The 20,422-nt window shown below is 41.5% G+C and overlaps 2 protein-coding genes across 9 annotated transcripts in view; one reads left to right on the forward strand and one right to left on the reverse strand.

Moving 5' to 3' along the window:
• Positions 1–2: 2 nt before the first annotated feature.
• PHTF1 (putative homeodomain transcription factor 1) lies at positions 3–12,189 on the forward strand. Of its 3 annotated transcripts, XM_049831693.1 has the most exons (18): positions 3–134; positions 199–255; positions 331–400; positions 853–1,011; positions 1,250–1,409; positions 2,204–2,329; positions 3,157–3,316; positions 4,414–4,581; positions 4,661–4,738; positions 5,553–5,762; positions 6,173–6,301; positions 6,740–7,012; positions 7,705–7,836; positions 8,035–8,121; positions 8,994–9,149; positions 9,557–9,652; positions 10,319–10,444; positions 10,873–12,187. In XM_049831693.1, exons 1-18 carry the CDS (start codon positions 90–92, stop codon positions 10,891–10,893), a joined length of 2,253 nt encoding a protein of 750 aa, XP_049687650.1. In that variant the 5' UTR covers positions 3–89; the 3' UTR covers positions 10,894–12,187. The 3 variants fall into 3 exon arrangements, with proteins under 3 accessions (XP_049687650.1, XP_049687649.1, XP_049687652.1); XM_049831692.1 differs by having other exon boundaries at positions 199–400; positions 10,873–12,189; XM_049831695.1 differs by lacking the exons at positions 3–134; positions 199–255; positions 331–400; ... (2 more) ...; positions 2,204–2,329; positions 3,157–3,316 and adding an exon at positions 4,009–4,290 and having other exon boundaries at positions 10,873–12,182.
• Positions 12,190–12,586: 397 nt separating this feature from the next.
• The window catches only part of MAGI3 (membrane associated guanylate kinase, WW and PDZ domain containing 3), a 74,746-nt gene continuing 66,910 nt past the window's right edge, over positions 12,587–20,422 (reverse strand). For 4 of the 6 annotated variants that reach the window (XM_049831687.1, XM_049831686.1, XM_049831689.1 and 1 more), the window contains exons 19-21: positions 20,194–20,337; positions 17,788–17,926; positions 12,587–15,573 (exon numbers count right to left, since the gene is read on the reverse strand). In XM_049831687.1, the coding sequence (XP_049687644.1) occupies positions 14,474–15,573; positions 17,788–17,926; positions 20,194–20,337 (1,383 nt within the window). In that variant the 3' untranslated portion in view covers positions 12,587–14,473. Of the gene's footprint in view, positions 15,574–16,035; positions 16,126–17,787; positions 17,927–20,193; positions 20,338–20,422 lie in introns of all 6 variants that reach the window. The other 2 variants (XM_049831691.1, XM_049831690.1) reach the window with 1 other exon arrangement.

The following is a 20,422-nucleotide window of genomic DNA, read 5'->3' on the forward strand; positions in this document are numbered from 1 at the left end:
GTCTCCAGGGTAACAGCGGCCCGGGCGGCGGCCGGGACCGGGGCCGGGGCCGGGCCGCCCCCGAGCTCGCCTGCGCCCCGCGGCGCCCCATGGCCTCTCGCGACAGGGATGCCATTTCCTGGTACCAGAAGAAGGTGAGTGCGGCGCGGCGCGGGCGGGCGCGGGCCCGGCCGTGCCCTCAGCCTCCTCTCCTTCCAGATCGGGGCCTACGACCAGCAGATATGGGAGAAGTCCATCGAGCAGACCGAGATGAAGGTAACGGCGGCGGCCGGGCGCAGCCCGGGCTCGGCTCCCCTGGCGGCTAACAGGCCTTTGTTTTCGGCTTCGCAGGGCTTCAAAAACAAGCCTAAGAAGAAGGGTCACATTCAGCCGGACCTGATCGACGTGGATTTAATCAGAGGTGAGTGGTGCGTGAGAGGAGAGCCTGCTCCCGGGCCAGGTGTGTGTTCTCCGGCTGTGGAGCCCGAGTTGCTCAGCTTTCTGGCAGCAGCAGCGGGGCAGGGTGCCCGTGCTTGCTAGCGCTGGCACAGAAGGGGCGTTGGAAACCCGAAAGCGGAGGCGGGAGGAATTCGGGGTGGCTCAGCAAAAGCAGTGGGAAGTGGTTGGTGAGAGCAGACTTAGGTAGGTAGGGAAGGGTCACCAGCCAGGGCGTCAAGATAAGACAGGTGACTGCTTTTAGACGCCCCTGTTGGAGCTGTGCAGACCGCACGAGTGCCTGAAGTTGGGCTGCTGTCACCCATCTGAACTGCAGCCTTCTGACAGGGCTTGTTCGTGGCCAAAGAGGAAGTCATAAGTAAGGAAATTCTTGAAATTCACGATTAATGACTTGTTTGTTTTTCCTTTCATTCCAAGGCTCTACGTTTGCCAAAGCCAAGCCTGAAATTCCCTGGACATCGCTAACTCGGAAGGGAATAGTGAGAGTTGTATTTTTTCCGTTATTCAGCCAGTGGTGGATACAGGTTACCTCCCAGCGTATTTTTATGTGGCTCCTGGTGCTCTACGTTATGCAAGGTAAGGGGTGGCAGCAGTCTGTGCCACAATCCTTTTTCTGCAAGGAACGTGACATTGTGTTGTAGTCCATAACCTAAAGTGTAAGGATCCTGTCTGAAACCTACTTAATGTAGATGTCAAGATGTGTGGCACTAGTATTTGCAGAAATTATAGAACAGAGTAAAAGTAAATAGTTAAGACAGAAAAAACTGGGCCATGCTCTTAATTTTTGTGTTTGATACAATTTTGTCCTTTTCAGTCGTAGCAGTTGTGTTGTATTTCATGATGCCTGTTGTGAATGCGAGTGAAGTCATGGGACCAATGTGCCTTATGTTGCTGATGGGAACTGTTCACTGTCAAATAGTGTCCACCCAGATCAACAAACCTTCAGGAAACAATGGACTCAGCAGGCGGAGGAGGTGAGCAGGGTAACGGGTTCGTTTCTTGTTATCAAAGCATGTGATGGATTGCTCATGGTAGAAGTTAACGGGTAAATATCTTCTGTTCTGGTTTTATGTAAATGTTAATTTAACCATAAATGTGAAAACGAGTATTTTCTGTTTCATTTGTAATCTTCTCATAACCGGGACAAATGCTGCAAATATACCAGGGTGTGATAGGTCTGGTTTAGTTGCTAGTTGGGCCTTCTCTTTCTAACGTAGCTTTTTAATACAGTTTCTCTTTGTGGCCAGAGGACGGCATTCTGCGCAGAAAGGCATCTTCGAGGTTTTTCAAACCAGTCCAGTATCCTGCTTTGGCATTAACTGCAGGGAATTGCTGATGTGTATTGAGAAGAGGGAAATGATCATAGAGATTGCTGGCAATTTGTTTGTGCATGTGGGAGATGTTACAGTCTATCAACTAAATATTTAGCTGTTAGGTGTCTGAGTCAGTTTAAACACTGATACAGCATTTTTGAACACAAGATGATGGATGTGGATAGGGTCATGCCTCCATTAGATTTCTACAGCAAAAATTTTGTCCAGATTTTGTCTGTTGCATCCTTTACTAGTGATGTACTGGTGTCCTGTGGGTATATGAATAGATTCTGTTAATCCAAATACAATTTATTTTATTTGGAAATAAGCATTTTGTCTGCATGACTTAAGAAAAATAGCATCTAAAAAGCTGTTCAGATCTGATTGAGATCTTCTAAGAAAGACCTAAAAGCAGGTTGCTATGCAAATTTAATTCTCCTTCTTTTAAAAATCAGGAAGTTACGCAAATCTGTGGGTGTCGATGGGAACAGTTGGTCTTCTCCTGACAAAAACAGTAAAGAAGAGCAGTCTGAATCTGCATCCATTCTTAACAATTTATTTAGTATGCTTTTCCGAAGGAGGTATGTGATCTTCACTGGGTTTTATTGTATTTGTAATGAGACTGAACAATTTGGTATCCGGAAAATGAAGACAGAATGTATACTGTCACTGATATCCCCAAAGTCTGCCAATTAGTTTCTTTTGAACTAAAAGCACTCTTGGTATTGTAGGAGGCTGATTCCTTGTGAATTTTTAGTATGTCCTTATTAGGAGATCATATCATATCTCACAGTATAGCTAAAACTGAGTGTTAGATGAGTCCTGAAAGTGGCAGAGCTTATTTTTATTTATCAGATAAGCGACCTTTCTTGAATATGTATGCTCAAATTATATTACTGTCTTACCTGATTTCCAGAAGCAATTGTGCCTTCTAGTTTAAGTTGCTTGGATAGTCATCCCACTTTACCACCTTACTTTTTCTAAAAGTAACTCGAGGAAAAGGAGGATAGATTGTTTGGGATAATATTTCATTGTCTTCTACCGTTTTATCAGGTGAGTTTCTTGATGAGTTTTCAACTGACAGGTCCTTTCTCTTGATGAGGACTTTTTGTCTTCTGAATTGCTCTTATTTATTTTTTTCAAAATAATAATAAGAAAAAGTTTTCCTCTTGGTTTAGAAGTTTTAAGATGCTATTAGTGTTACAAAGAACCGCCCAGTGAGAGTGAAGCAGATAAGTCTCTTCAACAGAATTAGGACACAAAGAGCCTGTCAGCAGATGACAATTATGTATTCCCTTAGCTATAGTGTTTAATGTTGTACCTGTGTGGCAAGTGAAAGAGACCATGATGTTTTCCTCAAAGAGTTTTTCTCTGACATAAAAGCATTTAATTGTATTTTCTCTCATAGGATTAGAAGAGTAAAGCTGGTAGCTGAGAAAGGGACTGAGACAGAAAATGGTGTGAATGCTGTGAATAATGGCATTAAACACAGACATGCCAGATCTGAATACAGGCTGTTGCACTTCAAAGAGAAAAATAAACGTTCTGATGAGGAAAAGAGCCATCAGGTACTGGCAGGAAAGATCCATTTGAAGTTGCAAATTTCAGTATATTCTGTATGTGCCCAAAAGGTTGTTGATACTTAACTGTATGGCTTGATCTAATACAAGATACTCTCTTCTACTAATCTTTGCTTGCCTATAGGAAACCTTAAAAACCCTTTCTACTTCTGGATTGACCAGCTGACATGCTGCTGATACTTTACTGTCAGCATCTTTTCATCTGTTAGAATAGTCAAGTATGTCAAACACAGATAATCCTGGAAAATGTCTGTTCTACCAAAGCGCTCATTTAGTTGTAGGCACTTCCGATCACAAGATGTTCAGTTAAGGAAGACTGCTGATAATAATTAAAAATACATAAATTGGCAATTTTTAAAAGCAGTTGTGTAAAATAATTCACCTTGCAACCAGTTCCCCACAATATCCTCTCAGAGGGGAGGCAGGAAAGTAAAGACTGAGACATCCCTTGGGAGAGAGAAAGACAACTAAAGCATCGTGACCTCTGTTGAAATCTCTAAAACATAAAGCTTTTGTGGTGTTACTTTTGAGGCTCCTCTGGGTCAGTAAGGTGTGAGCTAATCTAAAGGTAATCTAAGAACTTAATTTAGATTAGAATCTGTGTGGAACACTGTAGTACTATGCCATCCCAACTTCTCTATTTCTAGGCATTTGAAGAGGAGCAGAGCTAGGTGTAGGGGGACACATCTCATGATTTTGGGCCTGCTAGCCACCAGCTTGTAGACATATCTGTTCTCCTGGGCTTAAGGTTGCTGGTAAGATAAGCCGACAGCTGCTGCTGCCTCTTCCTGCCTTTGCCCCAAATCCAACTCCACCCTGCCCAAGATTCCCTCTCATTACCTCTGTGGCAAGGCAAGGCAAGAGTGGGGGTAAGGAGCTAAAATTTGTGATGTCTCTGTGGTGCTAAGTTGGATTCTGTTTATGCATATTCTATGGAGATCATCTTCTGCTGGCTTTTGCAGGTAATAAGAGATTTCTGTGTATACCAGTGTAGTAGCAGGACTGGCTTTGAACCTTTGGTTTGATGCAATTCAGGCTGGTCCTTTATTGGTGCCTTCGTCTTATTTTGACTGCTGTATTTCTAGGATGACTGCACCAACAGAGGGGGCGTTTCTGATGAGCTTTCGAGTGAGGAGGATGCTGAAGCAATGGCACAACGGATCTTATTACACCAGAATGTAGAAGGGGCTTCCAGTGACAATAGCTATGAAGAGAAGAGGCCTCTTGTTTCTCTGAACCAGGCTGTCTCACAGGTACTCATGCTTAATTTATGCCATTTTCCACAAAATTTTTTGCTGTGGATAATGAGCTGGTTTTCCTTTGTTTTGGCAGGTCAAGCAAGCCCTGAAAGGTGCCAGAGACTCTGATAGTGTCGTGGAATCTGAACTAGAATCTACATTATATAGTCAGGTATGGTTATAAATTCAAGAGACAGCTTTACTGAGCCTGGCCAGTGCAGGGCCATCCTCCCCATCAAAACAGACCATTAGTAAATGATAGTGCTTCTGCGTCTTCAGGTATAAGGTGTGGCCTCCCTTCCCTGCTTGTTTGCAGCTTGTAAACTTTGTTCACAATTGTGAGTAGGTTACTTTTTTTTTTTTAAACAAAAACAAAACAAACAAACAAAATCACTCTATTGGCAGTGTAGTATGGTCCAAGCTGCCTCTAATTGCTCACGTTCAATTGCTACAATTGCTCTTGTGGTTTGGGAGGTAGCTCTGCATTGTAGCTTTTAGGCTAATAAATTTTGATTTTAAAATGAAAGAGTAAATCCATTCTGTGATACATACTCATTCACTTCATTACTTTATTTTGCACCCTGCCACTCCCCCCCCCCCCCCCCCCCCCGAAAATAAAGTAGAACTAAAATATATTAATATCAAATTATAAATATAACTAAATATAAAATGTGAATGAAATTTTAAAATAGATTATGCAAAAGCCAGAAAACTTTTGCATTAGAATGAATAAGTCAATTTTTATTATGTAAAGTTGGGAATAGAGGTGTGGAACTAATGCTGCCTGTGTGCCTTCCTGTCTAGAAATGCTGGTTGCAAAAACTATCACTGAATAATACTGTTCTTAACAGTTTGCACCAGGTGGGTGTGACTGGGAGTTCTCAGCTGCCCCTGGAAGCTGATTTAGCTGATTGCTGGGGGGATAGAGGAGGTGGTTCTGCAAACAGTGCAGGGCTGTGCTGTGTAAATTTTGCTCTGCTTCAAAGGACTCGAGGTCCTGCATTAGTGTGGGATCCCGGAGCTGTAGTGCAACCCGGAGAGACTCAGAAAGTACTCGCCATGACTCTGAGACAGAAGACATGCTTTGGGATGATCTGCTTCATGGGCCAGAGTGTCGCTCGTCCTGCACCAGTGACAGTGAGGAAATGATTGTGAGAGGTACCAGGCGGGATTTGAAGGAAGACGTTTTCCAGCAGGTTTGTTGATTTGTATCCAGTAGCTGAGAATACTGTGAAAGATTTCCACATCCCCCCTCTTTTTTTCCCCTGTTTCAGGTGCCCCTCTTTCCCCCCACCCCATCTGCCCAACTAATATGAGACACACCTGAATGTTGTTGGTCTAATGTGAGCACCCTAATGCTGGATGAGCCCATTCTGTCAACTGTGCTAATCACATGGAAGTCTGGAATGATCTAAACAGTATCAGAGATCAACTCCCTCCTCCCCACTGGTATTATCTGGACCACTGCAATCCCAAACCAAAATATTTCACCCAAAGACAAATTAGGAATCCCCCTCTCAATCTAAATACTTTCTAGGAAAAAGCATTATTTAATAGTGGGACAGAAATAGATTATACACCTTTTGCATTCTTTTCTCTTTTATAGAACCATTTGTTTTGGCTGCAGAATACAAGTCCAGCATCTGCAAAAGTGAGTGCACTGATCTGGGAAGGGAATGACTGTAAGAAGGTGGACATGTCTGTGTTGGAGATCAGTGGGATTATCATGAGCAGGGTAAGAGGGCTGTAAGGCATTGCAACCTCTCCCCCCCCCACTTTAAAAAACCACCACCAAGAAACATGAAAATAGCTATACATGCAAATATGAGGTGCGGTATAAAACTGGTCCTTCCTCAACTGCAAATACAGTTGTCTCAAATGTTCTTACTTAAAAATTGCATAAACCAAAATTTAGGAGGTCCTGCTGAAGACTAATCAGAGCTGATTATTGTTGGCTGTGTCTCTGCAGTGTGCTGAAGGTGGTGGTTCTATTACTTATTGACTAATTGGCTGTTGTTGGTTTTTTGCTGAAATGGGTGGAATTATTTTAGGCCATGTCCTTTGAAGGGAAGGGGCACTGAAAGCTTGATAGAATTAATGCTGTCACAACAGCATGCCTTTTCCTTGATGCAAAACCCCAGGTAATCATCCTATTTTTGTTCCTGCTTTCCAGGTTAATGCCTACCAGCAAGGAGTGGGGTATCAAATGCTAGGAAATGTCATCACCATTGGATTAGCATTCCTACCATTCCTCTACAGACTCTTTCGCACAGATAACCTGGAGCAGCTGTGCTCCATTTCTCTGAAGGAGCTTTTGCACATCTTTTGTGGAGCACCTGCTAGCACCCCTGTCATTGTTTTGTCTGCGATTAACTTCCTTGAAAGACTTTGCTTAACCTGGATGTTTTTCTTCATGATGTGTGTTGCTGAGAGGACATATAAACAGGTAGGTTTAAATGTGCTGTTCCCTTTCATGAACCCTGAGGCAGGTGTTCTACCAAAACCACACTTGGCTGAGACACGGGCAAGACAAGCATGAATTAGCAAGCTCAGGTGTCAAAGCTGGTAAGATGTCTGAGAAGTTTAGGTAGGGGAGTCTAGTAAGACTCCTATTCATCAGTCACAAACTTAAACCTGTCATTACCCTCCCTGACCCCTGTGCTCCCCCTCTTACCCTGCCCCCAAGGGAAAAATAATGTTTTAACATCTTAAAATGGCACTCTGCATGGAAGTGAGTGCTTCAACATGGAGCTGTGTGGGGAAAAAGAAGCAGCCTACTTAATTGGCCTGTTCTAAGATGGAGCATTAGATAGTTGGCTGCATTGTGTTCAGCTCCCTCATGACTGTGGGCAGTAGCTTTGTTGAAGTGGCTGTAAATGTTGTGTGGTTGGCAGGCTGGTGTTACTGTTTTAGCGAGAGCTCTGTGGCTAATTGTGCATAGCAATAGCAGTTCTACCTCTGCCATCCCACTATGACTACAGTTATTTATCTGAGAGGTCTTGCACTGAGGTCCCCTGTTAGGCTCCCTCAGTGTGCCACAAAGCTAACCTTTTCTGCCAGTTACCACTAAGCAATCCCAAGCAATCTTTTTTGGTTTAGACTAATTTACATTTGTGTGTGTATGTTTTTAATTTGCAGAGGTTTTTGTTTGCCAAGCTTTTTAGTCACATTACATCTGCTCGGAAAGCCAGGAAATATGAAATTCCTCACTTTAGACTCAAGAAGGTAGAAAACATTAAGATCTGGTTATCCCTTCGTTCCTATCTAAAGGTCAGTTCTGATCCAAGATTTGATTATTACAGAGTGTATGTACCAAGTCTCTAGGTACATATACTTTACCTCACTGTTGTTTGGCACTTCAGACAGCACTGCTTGAATTGTTAAAACAATTTTTTGTTTGTGGTGAGCCTTGACTTCACAACTCTGCATCCAAGCCTTAAACCTGACTTGGTGTCTTTGTTTCTGTAGAGGCGAGGCCCCCAGCGATCTGTGGATGTTGTTGTATCGTCAATCTTTTTACTGGCTCTTTCAATTGCTTTTATATGCTGTGCCCAGGTGAGACTTTAACTTTGTTTTTAAAGTAGGTGGAAAACTCCCAAACTACTGGAGGATTTTCTTTTGCCAACCTACAAAGTGCTTGAACTGTAGCTGTTTGTCTCCAAAGTAACATGGAGTGGTTTGCATTTTTTAAAAGCTTTATAATGTTTAGTGGGTAATAGATACTCATTCTCTATGTTCACAGGACATCTTACTTAAGAGGGCTAATTGTAGCATCCTCTTTAACCACTGTTGTTGAAAAGCAGGTCAATAACTATTACAACTTTTAATCCTTCACTAAACCTTCTGTTATAGTAAGCGCTGGAGCTTTTCTTGGTTTCTTTGGTTTTGGCAAGAGACTCGTTATAATGTTTAGGCAAGTTCGTGATACCATGAAGATGCAGTGGTGGTAGCAGCAAGACTGATGATTAGTAGATACTGAGTCTCACTGCTGTGATTGCTTTTGTAAGCTTCTGGAGGAAGTAATGACAATCCTAGTCCTGCTGTATTAGACCCAGTGAGTACATACTGGGAAAGGCAGAATCAGCTTAGCCTGGCTGTGGTGGTCTGAGGCTGCCAGTGGGACTAGCACATGTGAAAGGAATGACATCTTATTGCCTGTTAATTGGAAAGAGGAAGAACAAGTGTCCTTTTCTAGGTAGAAAGAAAAAAATCAAATTCCAGGCTAAAGCCAGGTAGGAAACCAGACCTTTTCCTTTAACCTAGTTACATGAACGAATTACACTTCAAGGGAAAAACTGTCAGTAGCTGTAGAGCATGGATGGATGTCTGTTCAGAAGAGGAGTAAGGGCAATGCTATTGTGCTTCTCCCAAGAACAGGCATGTTACTTGTTATTGACACTGGCACTTTTTTTTTTTCTTCAATACAGGTTCTTAAGGGTCACAAAACATTTCTGAATGCAGCTTACAACTGGGAGTTCCTAATCTGGGAGGCAGCACTACTTCTTTTTTTACTACGTCTGGCATCTTTGGGCTCTGAAACCAACAAGAAATACAGTAATATTTCAATCTTGCTCACTGAGCAGGTATCTCCATTTAGCTTTTTCTCCCTTTGGCTTTGTGGTTTGCTTGGATATAATTACTGCATTTCAAACCAGCTTAAAAAGTACTGGAATAAAATTTTAAAATTTAGAGATCAACCCTTGTGCTGGATAGAAGGTAACAGAACACTGTACAACTGGGGAAGGACAAGCTGTTAAATGTTTGGACAGACTCAAATTCTAAAATTCCAGGTTATTTTGTCTCTGGGTTAACACATTAGCCAACAGGTCAATTGGAAAAAGAATGATATTCTGCTAAATTCCTGTCTGTGGATGCATCACTTCTTTGGGAGTGAGAGTAGACTGCAAAAAATGGCTCGAATTTCCCTTGGAAATTAGTTGGGGGCTAGTGCTGGAAGATTAACATCCAATCTGTAATGTCTCTGTCACAGATAAACTTATACCTAAAGATGGAGAAGAAGCCAAACAAGAAAGAACAGCTGTCTCTAGTAAACAATGTTTTGAAACTATCTACAAAGCTACTGAAGGTAAGCTACTCTCCCCAAAAATATACAGTTGCTGAATTTTATGGAAGCAATGATTAATGACAATGACTGTGTGTTTTTGCTCTTCTCATTTGTCTTGTCTCTCGATTAGGTAAGTTTGTGAGAACTAAGGGACGTTTTCTATGCTTCTATAGCTGTGGTGTAAGATCAAGCAATAGCAGACCAGTGTGGTTAATTAGTGCTGTGAACATTTGGTTAGTAGTGGCATAACTATGATTTAGGTGAGAGGACAGGCTAATATGAATGTAGCATGTTTCCTTACTGCTTGAATCTCATTCTCCTTCAGCAGCCTCAATGTTGAAGCTTGTTGACATAGCAGAGTAGGTATTTGGAAATGAAAGAGCATAGTCTAAGTCACATAAACCAGTCTAGACAAATTCTACAGCTTGTTGTGTCAAGCTCTTGTTATGCAGCTAGTGTTGCTACAAAGGGGACTTGCAGATTCAGCATGGCTGTTTGTTAGAAAACATTGAGCTGGGAGGCCTGAAATGGAGTGGGAATTTCTGTACATACATTTAAGAAAGGATACAGAGGCAGTGCATGGTTAGCAACATCTGCCAGAGCACCAGTACTAAGCTAAAAGTCAGAGGATTAACTGCTTCTGGTATGGATGAATGCTAATGGACTTTTTTTTTCCTTTTACTGCAGGAATTAGATACTCCATTTAGGCTGTATGGACTGACCATGAATCCACTAATCTACAATATAACACGTGTTGTAATACTCTCTGCTGTCTCAGGTGTTATAAGTGATCTTCTAGGATTCAATATCAGAGTAAGTATAACTCCCATGCGAACTAACAGGAAATGTCTTGTAGGGGTCACCTTTGTACCATTGCCAAATTCTTCCCACCCAAGCAGAAGAAAGGTTGTGGGTTTGAATTAGGATCCCTCTACATGGTAGTTTAGAGAACAGACCATGCTGAATGACTCTCCATCCCCTGAGCCAGTTTTTTTTTGGGGGGGAGGACAGGGCTGACTTAAATTTCAGCCCTGTTCAGGTCTTCAGTGCCCACTTAAAGCTGTTTGTTAGTCAGAATCCTGGATTCTTTCCCTTGGGAATGAAGACACAGTCTGCCTGTGGCTCACACTTAACTTGGAGTTCCCCAAGCAGAGCATTCAATGCATGACAGGCAAAAGAGGCTGTCTTACCTGTAGATGAAAAACATTCAGACCATACTCACTTTTAGTATCTCTTTTCAGTTATGGAAAATTAAACCATGAACTGACCAAACATCAGCGCTCAGCCCTCTCTGCCAGGAAGATGGACCAGAGAAGATAACCAATAACTTGGGCAAAAAGCAGAGGTGCTCTCAAACTACAGAAAACTAATTACATTTTTTTGAATGGATTCTTAGTGTATGTATCAAAAGCCCTCCCTCTGCTTTACTGTTCTACAACATACAGAATAAGCTGGTCTAATCAGTGAAGTCATCCCATGGCATGCATACACAGCAAAACAGCATTAATGGGGCCAACTACTTAGAAGCTGGCACTGAAAATAGATGGAACTGTGTGGGGCATCAAACACTGAAAGCCATAAGAGAGCTCCGACTGGAGGGACACTGGTGATTGCTGCAGGTGCCTTGTTTCTGTAAAGCCTGAATCCTGTGCATGTGAGAAGTGATGAGTCAGCCCTCCTGTTTCAGTTAGCATCATCCTTTTTCAGAGAGCTCTGGAGCTACACTGAAATTTTTCAGTTTGTGCATCTTTCTTCAGAGCTCTGCTCAGACTGGTAATACGTGGATGCATTTATCTGAATGTGCTGAAGCGTGTTTCTTAAAAGCTCAGTGTGCTTGAGGCTTTGCCTCTTTATCCTGAACTACTGCAGGAAGCAGTGAAATTTGGTCTGCATAAGATGAATTCTGCCTCCATGTTGACAGTTAAGCAATATAAGAAACTGCTGCTGGCTGGCTTATGTTGGGTGTTCTGCAAATAAATGATGATCATTTTCTGGAAAGCATTAATTACATGAGAGCAACCTCACAACACACACTGCTATCAGTAAAGCGTTCCCTGTAACACCTCAGTTATGCTTTGCCTGGGCTGTGTCCCGAGGGCATCCCGGTGTGTCTCCTTCTGACAACCAGCTTTGCTCAGTGGTGTTGAGCAGCTGTTGCAGCTCCTCACTGCAGCAGTGCCTTACACTGGAATACCTGAGGACGAAATCTGTTGTGAGGATCATCAGTGGAAGAGATGTGGCAAAGACTTCCTTACCCAAAAGTAGATCAATGTTTAGAAAGGGCATAGGACAGAAAAAATGTTTTAATGACATCTGTAAAGCTTATGTTTTCCTTAACTGACTACTACCTTCTATTTATTAGTAATGAAAAAAGCAAAAACTGAGGAACTTTTCATAGCTTCATTCTTTCACATAAGGGTAAGATGGCGTAAGAATTTTTGGTAGTAAATTGTTTACAGCTATTTTCTGTACAAGGAAAAGTTGTAAGATGTAAAAGGAGATGACAATTTTATATATCAAAATGTACAAATAAACCTACAGTACAAATATTTCATCATTAACAACTCTTTCTATATGACTTAATGATTTTTATAATACCTTTGTTGAACATCTGTTATTTGAACAGAGTCAAGGAAACTGCCAATAATAAATTGCATTTGTTTTCCAGAAGAGTATTACATTTGTGGGTAAAAACTGGGTCAGATTTAGCTGTTCAAAATATCACACCACTGAAAATCAACCAAGAATGTTTTACACAGTGCAGAATCAACAGGCCAATAACTGGAGTTTCTTTTTAATATCTATATAAAAAATAATGAGCGATTTACAGGTCTCTCTCTAGTCAGAACCTCAGAAGTATGTATAAAGGTGCTGTACAATATATAAACATTTACACCCAGTACATCCATACATTGCTTAGCATTCCAAGGCCACATTGCTAAGTCATCTGATACAGTAAGTACAGATACAAGTTCTATGGAAGGAGAAATCACAGACAGGTAAGACACTAAATCAGGTCACATTAACATATAGAAAAAATACAGGGGTAGCTGATGACAGGGAAATAATTTCAGTGGTGCTAATTCATCTTTGTATTAAACATCTGAAATTTGTTATTGTACTCAGTGGTTAGGGCAAGTGCATACAACTCAACATAAAACAGAATCTCTTGTTAAGAATACATGGTTAATATCTACATAGGCTACTTCAAAGTATTAAATATTTTCACAGTCATACTCCACAACACGGAGTATTTGTACGTATTATGCTACACAGCAAATCTCAATGGATCATCCAATGTCAAGCAGCAGAGCACAGTTCAGATCTGCTTTAAAGCCTATTTAATTTTCAAAGTCTCTGTTTAAAAAGCTGTTTGAGTAGTCATCAGTACTTCTAAAGAATTCAACTCAGAACTGATTCACTGTGCTTCATTAAGCTTTAAAAACATTAAATGTTTCAAAGCCAGAATGCAATATTCACTCTTTCAAATAGCAAATCGTATTAGTTTGAATTTTAACATGAGTAAGTAAAGCTTGACCTTTAACACTTCTCTCTCTTTCTGCAATCTGGACCAATGGGCTCCTTTTACCACTTTTTTGCAGTCATTAAAAACCTAACACATCAGGAAATCATCACTAAAACCATGACTAAAATAAAACCCTTCAATTTATGCAGTCTGCTATTCTTACAGGTATAGGACTGACATATCAGTAAATTCTGATGGCAACACTCCTCTTTTAAAAATAGGTATTCTAGCCCAAACAATAGATATTAAGTCTCATGTACCCTGTATATCATCCTATTTTGCACTCTTAGAACAGATCACACATTCAAAGTAAAATATGGGAGACTTCCAATATACACAGGCAAGAACTTCATTTAAGAAGGTGCTATGGCAGTTGGTTCTGTCTTAGAGGTCAATTGTTATCTCTACACAGGGAAAAAATCCGATTGCTAACTAGCATTAAGTAAAGATGGGACTTCAGTATACAGCACCACAATGAGGCTGGAAATAAATGTGCACTCATTGCTTATGTTTACAAAGAATGCTAAGGATGACACAGTGCCACAAGTGAAACCAAAGGAATTATGTTATTTAACAGAACCCAGAATTTTCTCTTTTCAGACACAAGTTTGCAAAGAGTTGTTATAAGCATCCTTATGAATCAAGAAAATAAAGCAATTTTGCTGTGTTCATAAAAAGCAAAATTACAAAACATTGATTATGTCAAATATAATTTTTATCTACACGATTCTGTATTAGGTATAAAAATTTAAGAAAAAACATCAATTGAACAGCAACAGGCTCCTTTGCTGCCCTAGAATTGATACAACCAACTCACCCATCTTCTTACTGAACCAGCAAGAACATGTGTATTTCCTTATGTAAACATGCAACATGCTCTTGAGAAAATACCCATTTCAAACAAAACCTTGCCTTTCCTGTGACTGGAATACATACAAGAAGAATTAGATTGACTGGATACAGTAGCTAACTTGGCACAAGAACAAGAAGTGAGTCATGATCACATTGGCAATATAGGCATTAAATAATTTTGTTCAGAAACTCACAATACTATCTGAGAAAGCTGTAGCAGTGCAACGTTGAGAGCAGCAGAACACCGCCTTCAAAAGGACAAGGGGACAGCAGCTTATGGAAGAGTTTCATTTAAGCAATCCAAAAGGTCCTTCATGCAGCTTAGATAATTTAAGAACGAATCAAATACTTTCCACCCTCTAACCAGTTTCTGAAAAAAATGACAACTTCGTGAAAAGAAACAATGCTTTTAGATGACCAGTATTAGAAACTTGATTAAAACATGTTCTAAAAAAACGTGTCAGTCAAACCCGTTTTTCAGCCACACCTGCTGTTTGGGTGACTTTACATGCACTTGGTACCCTCCAAGGTCCAGGAGTTATTGGTGTTTTCTTAACTGGAGAACTATTCTCGGATTTGGAAATTCCATCATCTTTGGTTTCATTGGGTAGCTCCGTGTGTCTCTCTCTATGTTGTCTGTTCAGCATAAGCATCTCCTGTGTTTCTAGCCTTCTTTGTTTCTCCATGGAAAGCAGTGGAATATTGGAAAGACTGGAAGTTTTGAATCTGCTGGAACTTGGCTCTCCAGAGTTTGTCTTCTTTGTTTTTTCATCTTCAGATGTGTTTCTCCTAGAGTCACTGAATGGAAGATGATTCTCATCAAATGCTGCATGTTGTCGTTCTGGAGACCACCCTTCCATCTTTCCAGAAGTCATCTGCTTTGTGTCTTTCCTGGTGACTCCTGTTTTACCGTTTCCACCTTTCAATTGCTCAACAGTCATCTTGCCACCACCAGTTGTGCTATTCTGATATTCTTGTAACCTGCCTACCCTTTCTGCATTTCCTTGCTTACTGAGATGCTTTTGGGGACTGGCACACCTTCCTTGCTTTCCACTGGAATACTCTTTTTCGTTACTATTGTTCATCCCGGTTTCTGTGGGTTTATTCTCACTCTTTCTAGAACTGTCAGATTTATGCGAGAGATTGCTGTAGGTTTTTTCAGGGTCCCCTTTTCTGGGGCCATGGAATCCTGTGTGAAGGTGTCCCTCAGCAGCCACTAACTTTTCTGGACTTGCAGATCTGTCTCTTCTGGTCCCTACTTCCAAACTACTTGTTTTGATTTCAAACCCAGGGCTGGAGGGACATTCCCATCTGTTCTTTGTTCTCTGGGGAGAAGACTGAGGCTTCATCTCAAACTGGTTTTCAGTTAAAGTGCTTATCTTCTCAGGCACAGTGTTCTTTGCTTGTTCCAGTTTCACAGACAGCTGAACTCTCGTTAAAGCTTCTCCTGGTACTGGTAAATAACACACTTCAGATGGGGAAGCAGAATGTGAAGATGAAGATAATGGTGACTGTTCTTCATATATTACATTTGACGAAGATGGATTATAACTATCCCAATCACCTGGAAATGAACAGTGAGAGATTTGACTAAATGACTTAACAAAAAAAACACTAAAATATTTTAGAAACGTGCATACTACTGAGGTTCCAGGATGTTACATGAAATCTTCAGTTTAACAGACTATGTAGTGGCATACTCTTGAAGTCTTAGTCAGCTTTCTATATTGCATTGTTCTGCAACCTACAACTACCATAAGGATGTGATTTTGGAAAAAAACTTGTGCTTAGAATGCTGGCATGATCCCTGTGGGACTGACACCATCTTGTATCAGCACAACTTTAGAGCCTACACAGCAAAATTGCGAAATAGAAAGTCCCTGACCTACATTGTTTAATGTAAGAAAACCAAATTAACTGAAACTGTTATGCTAAAAGGAAACTGAAAACAGTGAAAAGTTGAGGTTATTCATAGCTTTGCACTTTAATAATAGGAAGAGATGAAACACAAGACATGCAGATTTACCAAGTCTTTAAGGAAAAACCAAGAAAAGCACTGAAAGCCCTTAATGTTGCTCAGGTTTCACGTAGGGACACAGACTGGAAGGAGCCAAACCTGAAGGAGGAAGAGAAAAAGCCCAGAACTACATACCAAAATCAGAGTACAGCAAGCAAGATTTCAATCAGAAATGTATGATTAACAGCAAGACAAGAGGCAACAAAACCTTTCCCCTCTCCACCGTTGCTCATCTAAGCTAAGTTGCTTAACCTAATTTCAGGCTGCACTTTGGACAGAGGGCTGGACCAAATGGTCTCCAAAAGGACCAAGAGGTTCCTTCAGACTCTTCTATGATTCTGTGTTTCTACCTCAGACTCAGGAGATTTCCGTGAACAAGAGGGCCAGGAGTGATTCCAGACAACTATTGCACAGCCCTCATAGTGCAGGATAAACACCATTTATCACTGCTGAAATTATACCAAGCTTAAATAGCTATTAGTAAGGAGAGAGCTGGAGGTGCCCTCACACTGCCTCCCTCTCTTCTAGCTTGTAAATGCTAATTTTAAAGAGGACCTCAACAGAAGCTCATCAGCACACGAGGAAGACTATATTTAACTTTCACCCTTAATGACAAGGTAATTCAGTGAGAGACAAACCCAGCCAGCCAGGAATCTAGCAAGATGGCACAGAACAGACTTCGCAGTTCACAGATGGTCTGTTTCCGTGCCATGCGCTAATTCACTGATTTTACTGTGCTGTGCAGGTTGGAACAGCAAGATGTTACGGGCCATCTTCTAGCTCTCTGGAGGAAAGAAATGGAGAAAGTTCTGAGCAGATTTTACCCCTTGAGTGGATGCCAGTTGCTGCCTGAACACAACAAACTATTTGGTAGTTCAAACTGTGTGTTTTAAAATTTACAAAGGATAAACTCATGGTTGGTCACTATTATTGAAAAACTCTTCATCAGAAAATGTGACCCTACAATTTAAGAAGTTTACCATCAGAGTCTTGGTGTCAGCATCAAAAGTTAAAAGACTAAAACGTGTACTTGGACAAAAAGTGTTCTTTGCTTTAAAATACTGCCACAGCCACAAGTTGTTTTGATTTGTAGTTTCAAAACGTTTTAGACTCAAAAATCATAATTTCTGTGCTCTGTAGCTGAACTCAGAGCTCCTGCAAGCATTTGCTTTTCTGTCCTCTTTTTTTTTTTGGGGGGGGGGGGGGGGGGGGGGGGGCGGGGCGCCTCACTTTTGCTTTCCTGTTGTAGATGCAGAATTCACACCTTTATAAACAGAATCCATTTTGAGTGCAAAAGCTGTCTCGCTCCCTGCTTTCTGAAGTTTTGGCTTTGAAAAGCAAAGCATTCCATAATTTAGAAGGCTAAAAACAGTGAAGTAAATCTGTACAAATAATATCTTTAATAATGTAGGCATTTTGAACGGAGTACTGCATCATAGAGAATTTTAAGTTAAATTAGAAGGCAATCAGTGTTAATTATCACATTTGTATAGGAAAACTTGATTAGCTCGCACAGAGCTGAGAAACTTATTACAATTACAAATATGCAGTAATTTCACACTGTATAATATTCCTAGGTACTTGTCATGTGTTAATTTTACCAAAAATATTTCTTATATTTTAAAATAAATAAGAACACCTGCACAGCTTTCAAAAAGGAAACTGCTAACTATTTCAGTGAACAAGCACCAAAGCGTCCTTATCAGACTGTACTCCATTGCCATGAACCCTCAAAATGAAACAGCACTTGAGATGACGTACTGTGATCTGGTATCAAGCCAGTCCCTGGTCTCAGCAGCAGCAAAACTTTATTCCCTCCAGCCTGAATCAGCTCAATGGCTCGTGTGTGAGTGATTCCTTGGGTGGGTTCTCCATTAATTTCAACAATTTGGTCACCAACCTGATGAGAAAAGAGCAACTGGGTTAGTCTTTGTGAATCTCTGACACCATAAACTAATTTTTAATTCAGAAAGAAAAAAATATAGGTAAATGCTTCTATTTTTCCTCTCATGCTAAAATCCACTCAGCAACAGCAACACCATTCCATGGCTGCTGATCACAACACAACGCTCTGGCAGTTCAGAGCTCTTCATGCAGGTCATCTCCTCAGCCAGCTCAATAAAAGATCTCAGATTAAACACATCTTCTCTTCATTTACAAGTGATGAGACAGATATCGCCATATGCTTGAACGTATTTTCATTCTGGACCATCATATGGAGGGAGCTTATGGACAAACCATATCAAACCTGGCACCATGTGCCTGTTTAAAGTCACACTAACCAGGTAACAGAGCAACTTCTCTACACTTAATGCAAAGCTGAATACTGCCACAGCAGAACAGGTTTTATATAAGGAAAGGATTTTTTATTCCAGGTAGGAGAGATCACCACTATGCAGTTATCAGTACTAAGGTCTCTCAGGCCAATTAGCAACTTGCAGAGATATTGGGCGGGTAATTACAGTTCACACTGACTTTGCAGGCTGCTGGGAAGGGGTTGGAATAGCATCCCCACAAAAAGGGTCATGAAACCTATTTCGCAATACACAGATCAGCCAATGGATGTCACTAGTGCATAAAATCAGCAGTTTAAAGACACTGCCTGGGCTTTGTCAAATAAACTCTCTCTGCCAAAGAAGGTCACTGGCTGGTTACTCATCGGACAGGACAGGACGCTCCACACCGCACGTCGTGCCTCCCGTCATGCTCAGTTGCCATTAACTGGGTGAGAAATTCTTCTTCACTGTCCTAAAGTACAGCCAGAAAATGACACCATTTTCCAGCTGAGGAGTGAGAAACTGAATGACACGGAAATTATGAATAACCCCATGCTGGATGAGTGCAGCCCCTCTGTGCTCTGAGCTGCTGGGGACACACAGGACAGCGCTTGCAGCCCTACTCCTCCACAGCCACCAGCACCAGCCGCGGGTTGCAGAGAGCTCACGTTCCCCAGGGGACACGACCATCCACCATTGACCATCCACCATCGCAGCGAACACATCCCTGCATACACGCATCCCCTGCACAGTGAGGTGTGAGGTGCTAAGTGGTGGGAGGGGGCTTTACGCAAGACTGCTGAGGGCCCACGGTCCACAGTGAAAGTCAACATGTGGGAGCTGGAGTGCTTTCAGCAATCTCTTGCTACTGCAGTCCCCCCACCAACCCCTGCCTTGGCACAGGTCATCTATGCAAAGCAGAGTGCAGTCGGCTGGGAACCTTTTGGTTGCTCTTGCCCTGAAAGCAAAGACCTGGAGCTTAGCATACCACCACTTGAAGCAATACAAGAGAAAATATTCGTACTAAACACTACACTCATTTAGTCTCTCAAGCATGAGGGGAAAAAAGCTAATTACTGTAAAGAATTAAGATAACAGAAACTAACAATACCTAGAATTTCACATCCAGTTAAGCCCCACAGTAGTCCCAGCAAGAATCTGTGTCAGCCCTATTCTGCAAGCTATAGCACAAATGGAGGCAGAGCCTCGTGCCAGTGGCTGTACGTGCAGTGAAGCACCAGGACTGCATGGGGACGGCATTTCATGGGCACCTGGCTCAGCTTCATGCTCCAGCCTCTGAAAATTCAGCTCTGGGCGGTAGTCACAGATGCTCACGTACCATCTACCATTGTTCTTTGCTATTGTACCCATATATTTTGCTTTTACTACAATATTTGAAAGTGAATTCCTTACACAAACATTAGAATTAACATAATAAGCTTTGAAAAAAGTTAGGCTTGTATCTTCAAACACCGCACAGAACAGCAATAGCACAATGTACACACAAACATTTCTTACAAATTCACTAACTTGGACAGTGATTCTCCTTTTGGCTTTCTGCTCCACTGCAATTTCTTGTCTGGGCTCCTGAAGTATCCTGAGTATTTGCTGCTTACAGCCTGGGACATGTACATTATTGTAACTCAAGCATGGATGGACAGTTCGTTTTGGACAGCCAGAGCTGTTCACATATTTCTCCTTTAAAAGCCTACCGCCACAGCATTTGCTGTCACTGCAGAGTAACAGCTGGAAAAAGGGCAGCTGTCCTGATGCTGTTCTGCCTTCTGGGACCCTGCACTCATGAAAGAACAAAGTTTGTTGCCACTGCAGGTGAATTAATATGCCAAAAGGCCAACTTGATCAACAAATTGATTAGAGAAGACAAACTCACATGTACTCTCCCATCTTTGACAGCTGGCCCATCTTCAGCAAGTCGAAGGATGAATAAGCCCATGTTGTATTCCTTTCCTCCTCGAAGGCTGAATCCAAATCCTCGAGGGCCCCTTTCCAGCTCTACTGGGAAACAGCCAGGATTCTATGCGGGAAGTCAGAGAAAAAAAGATGAGGACTCGTAGGCAGATTTAAGTATTTGTTTTTCTGGAGAAATGCTTCACACATTT

This window comes from Accipiter gentilis, chromosome 29, assembly GCF_929443795.1.
Source record: "Accipiter gentilis chromosome 29, bAccGen1.1, whole genome shotgun sequence".
NCBI lineage: Eukaryota > Metazoa > Chordata > Aves > Accipitriformes > Accipitridae > Astur > Astur gentilis.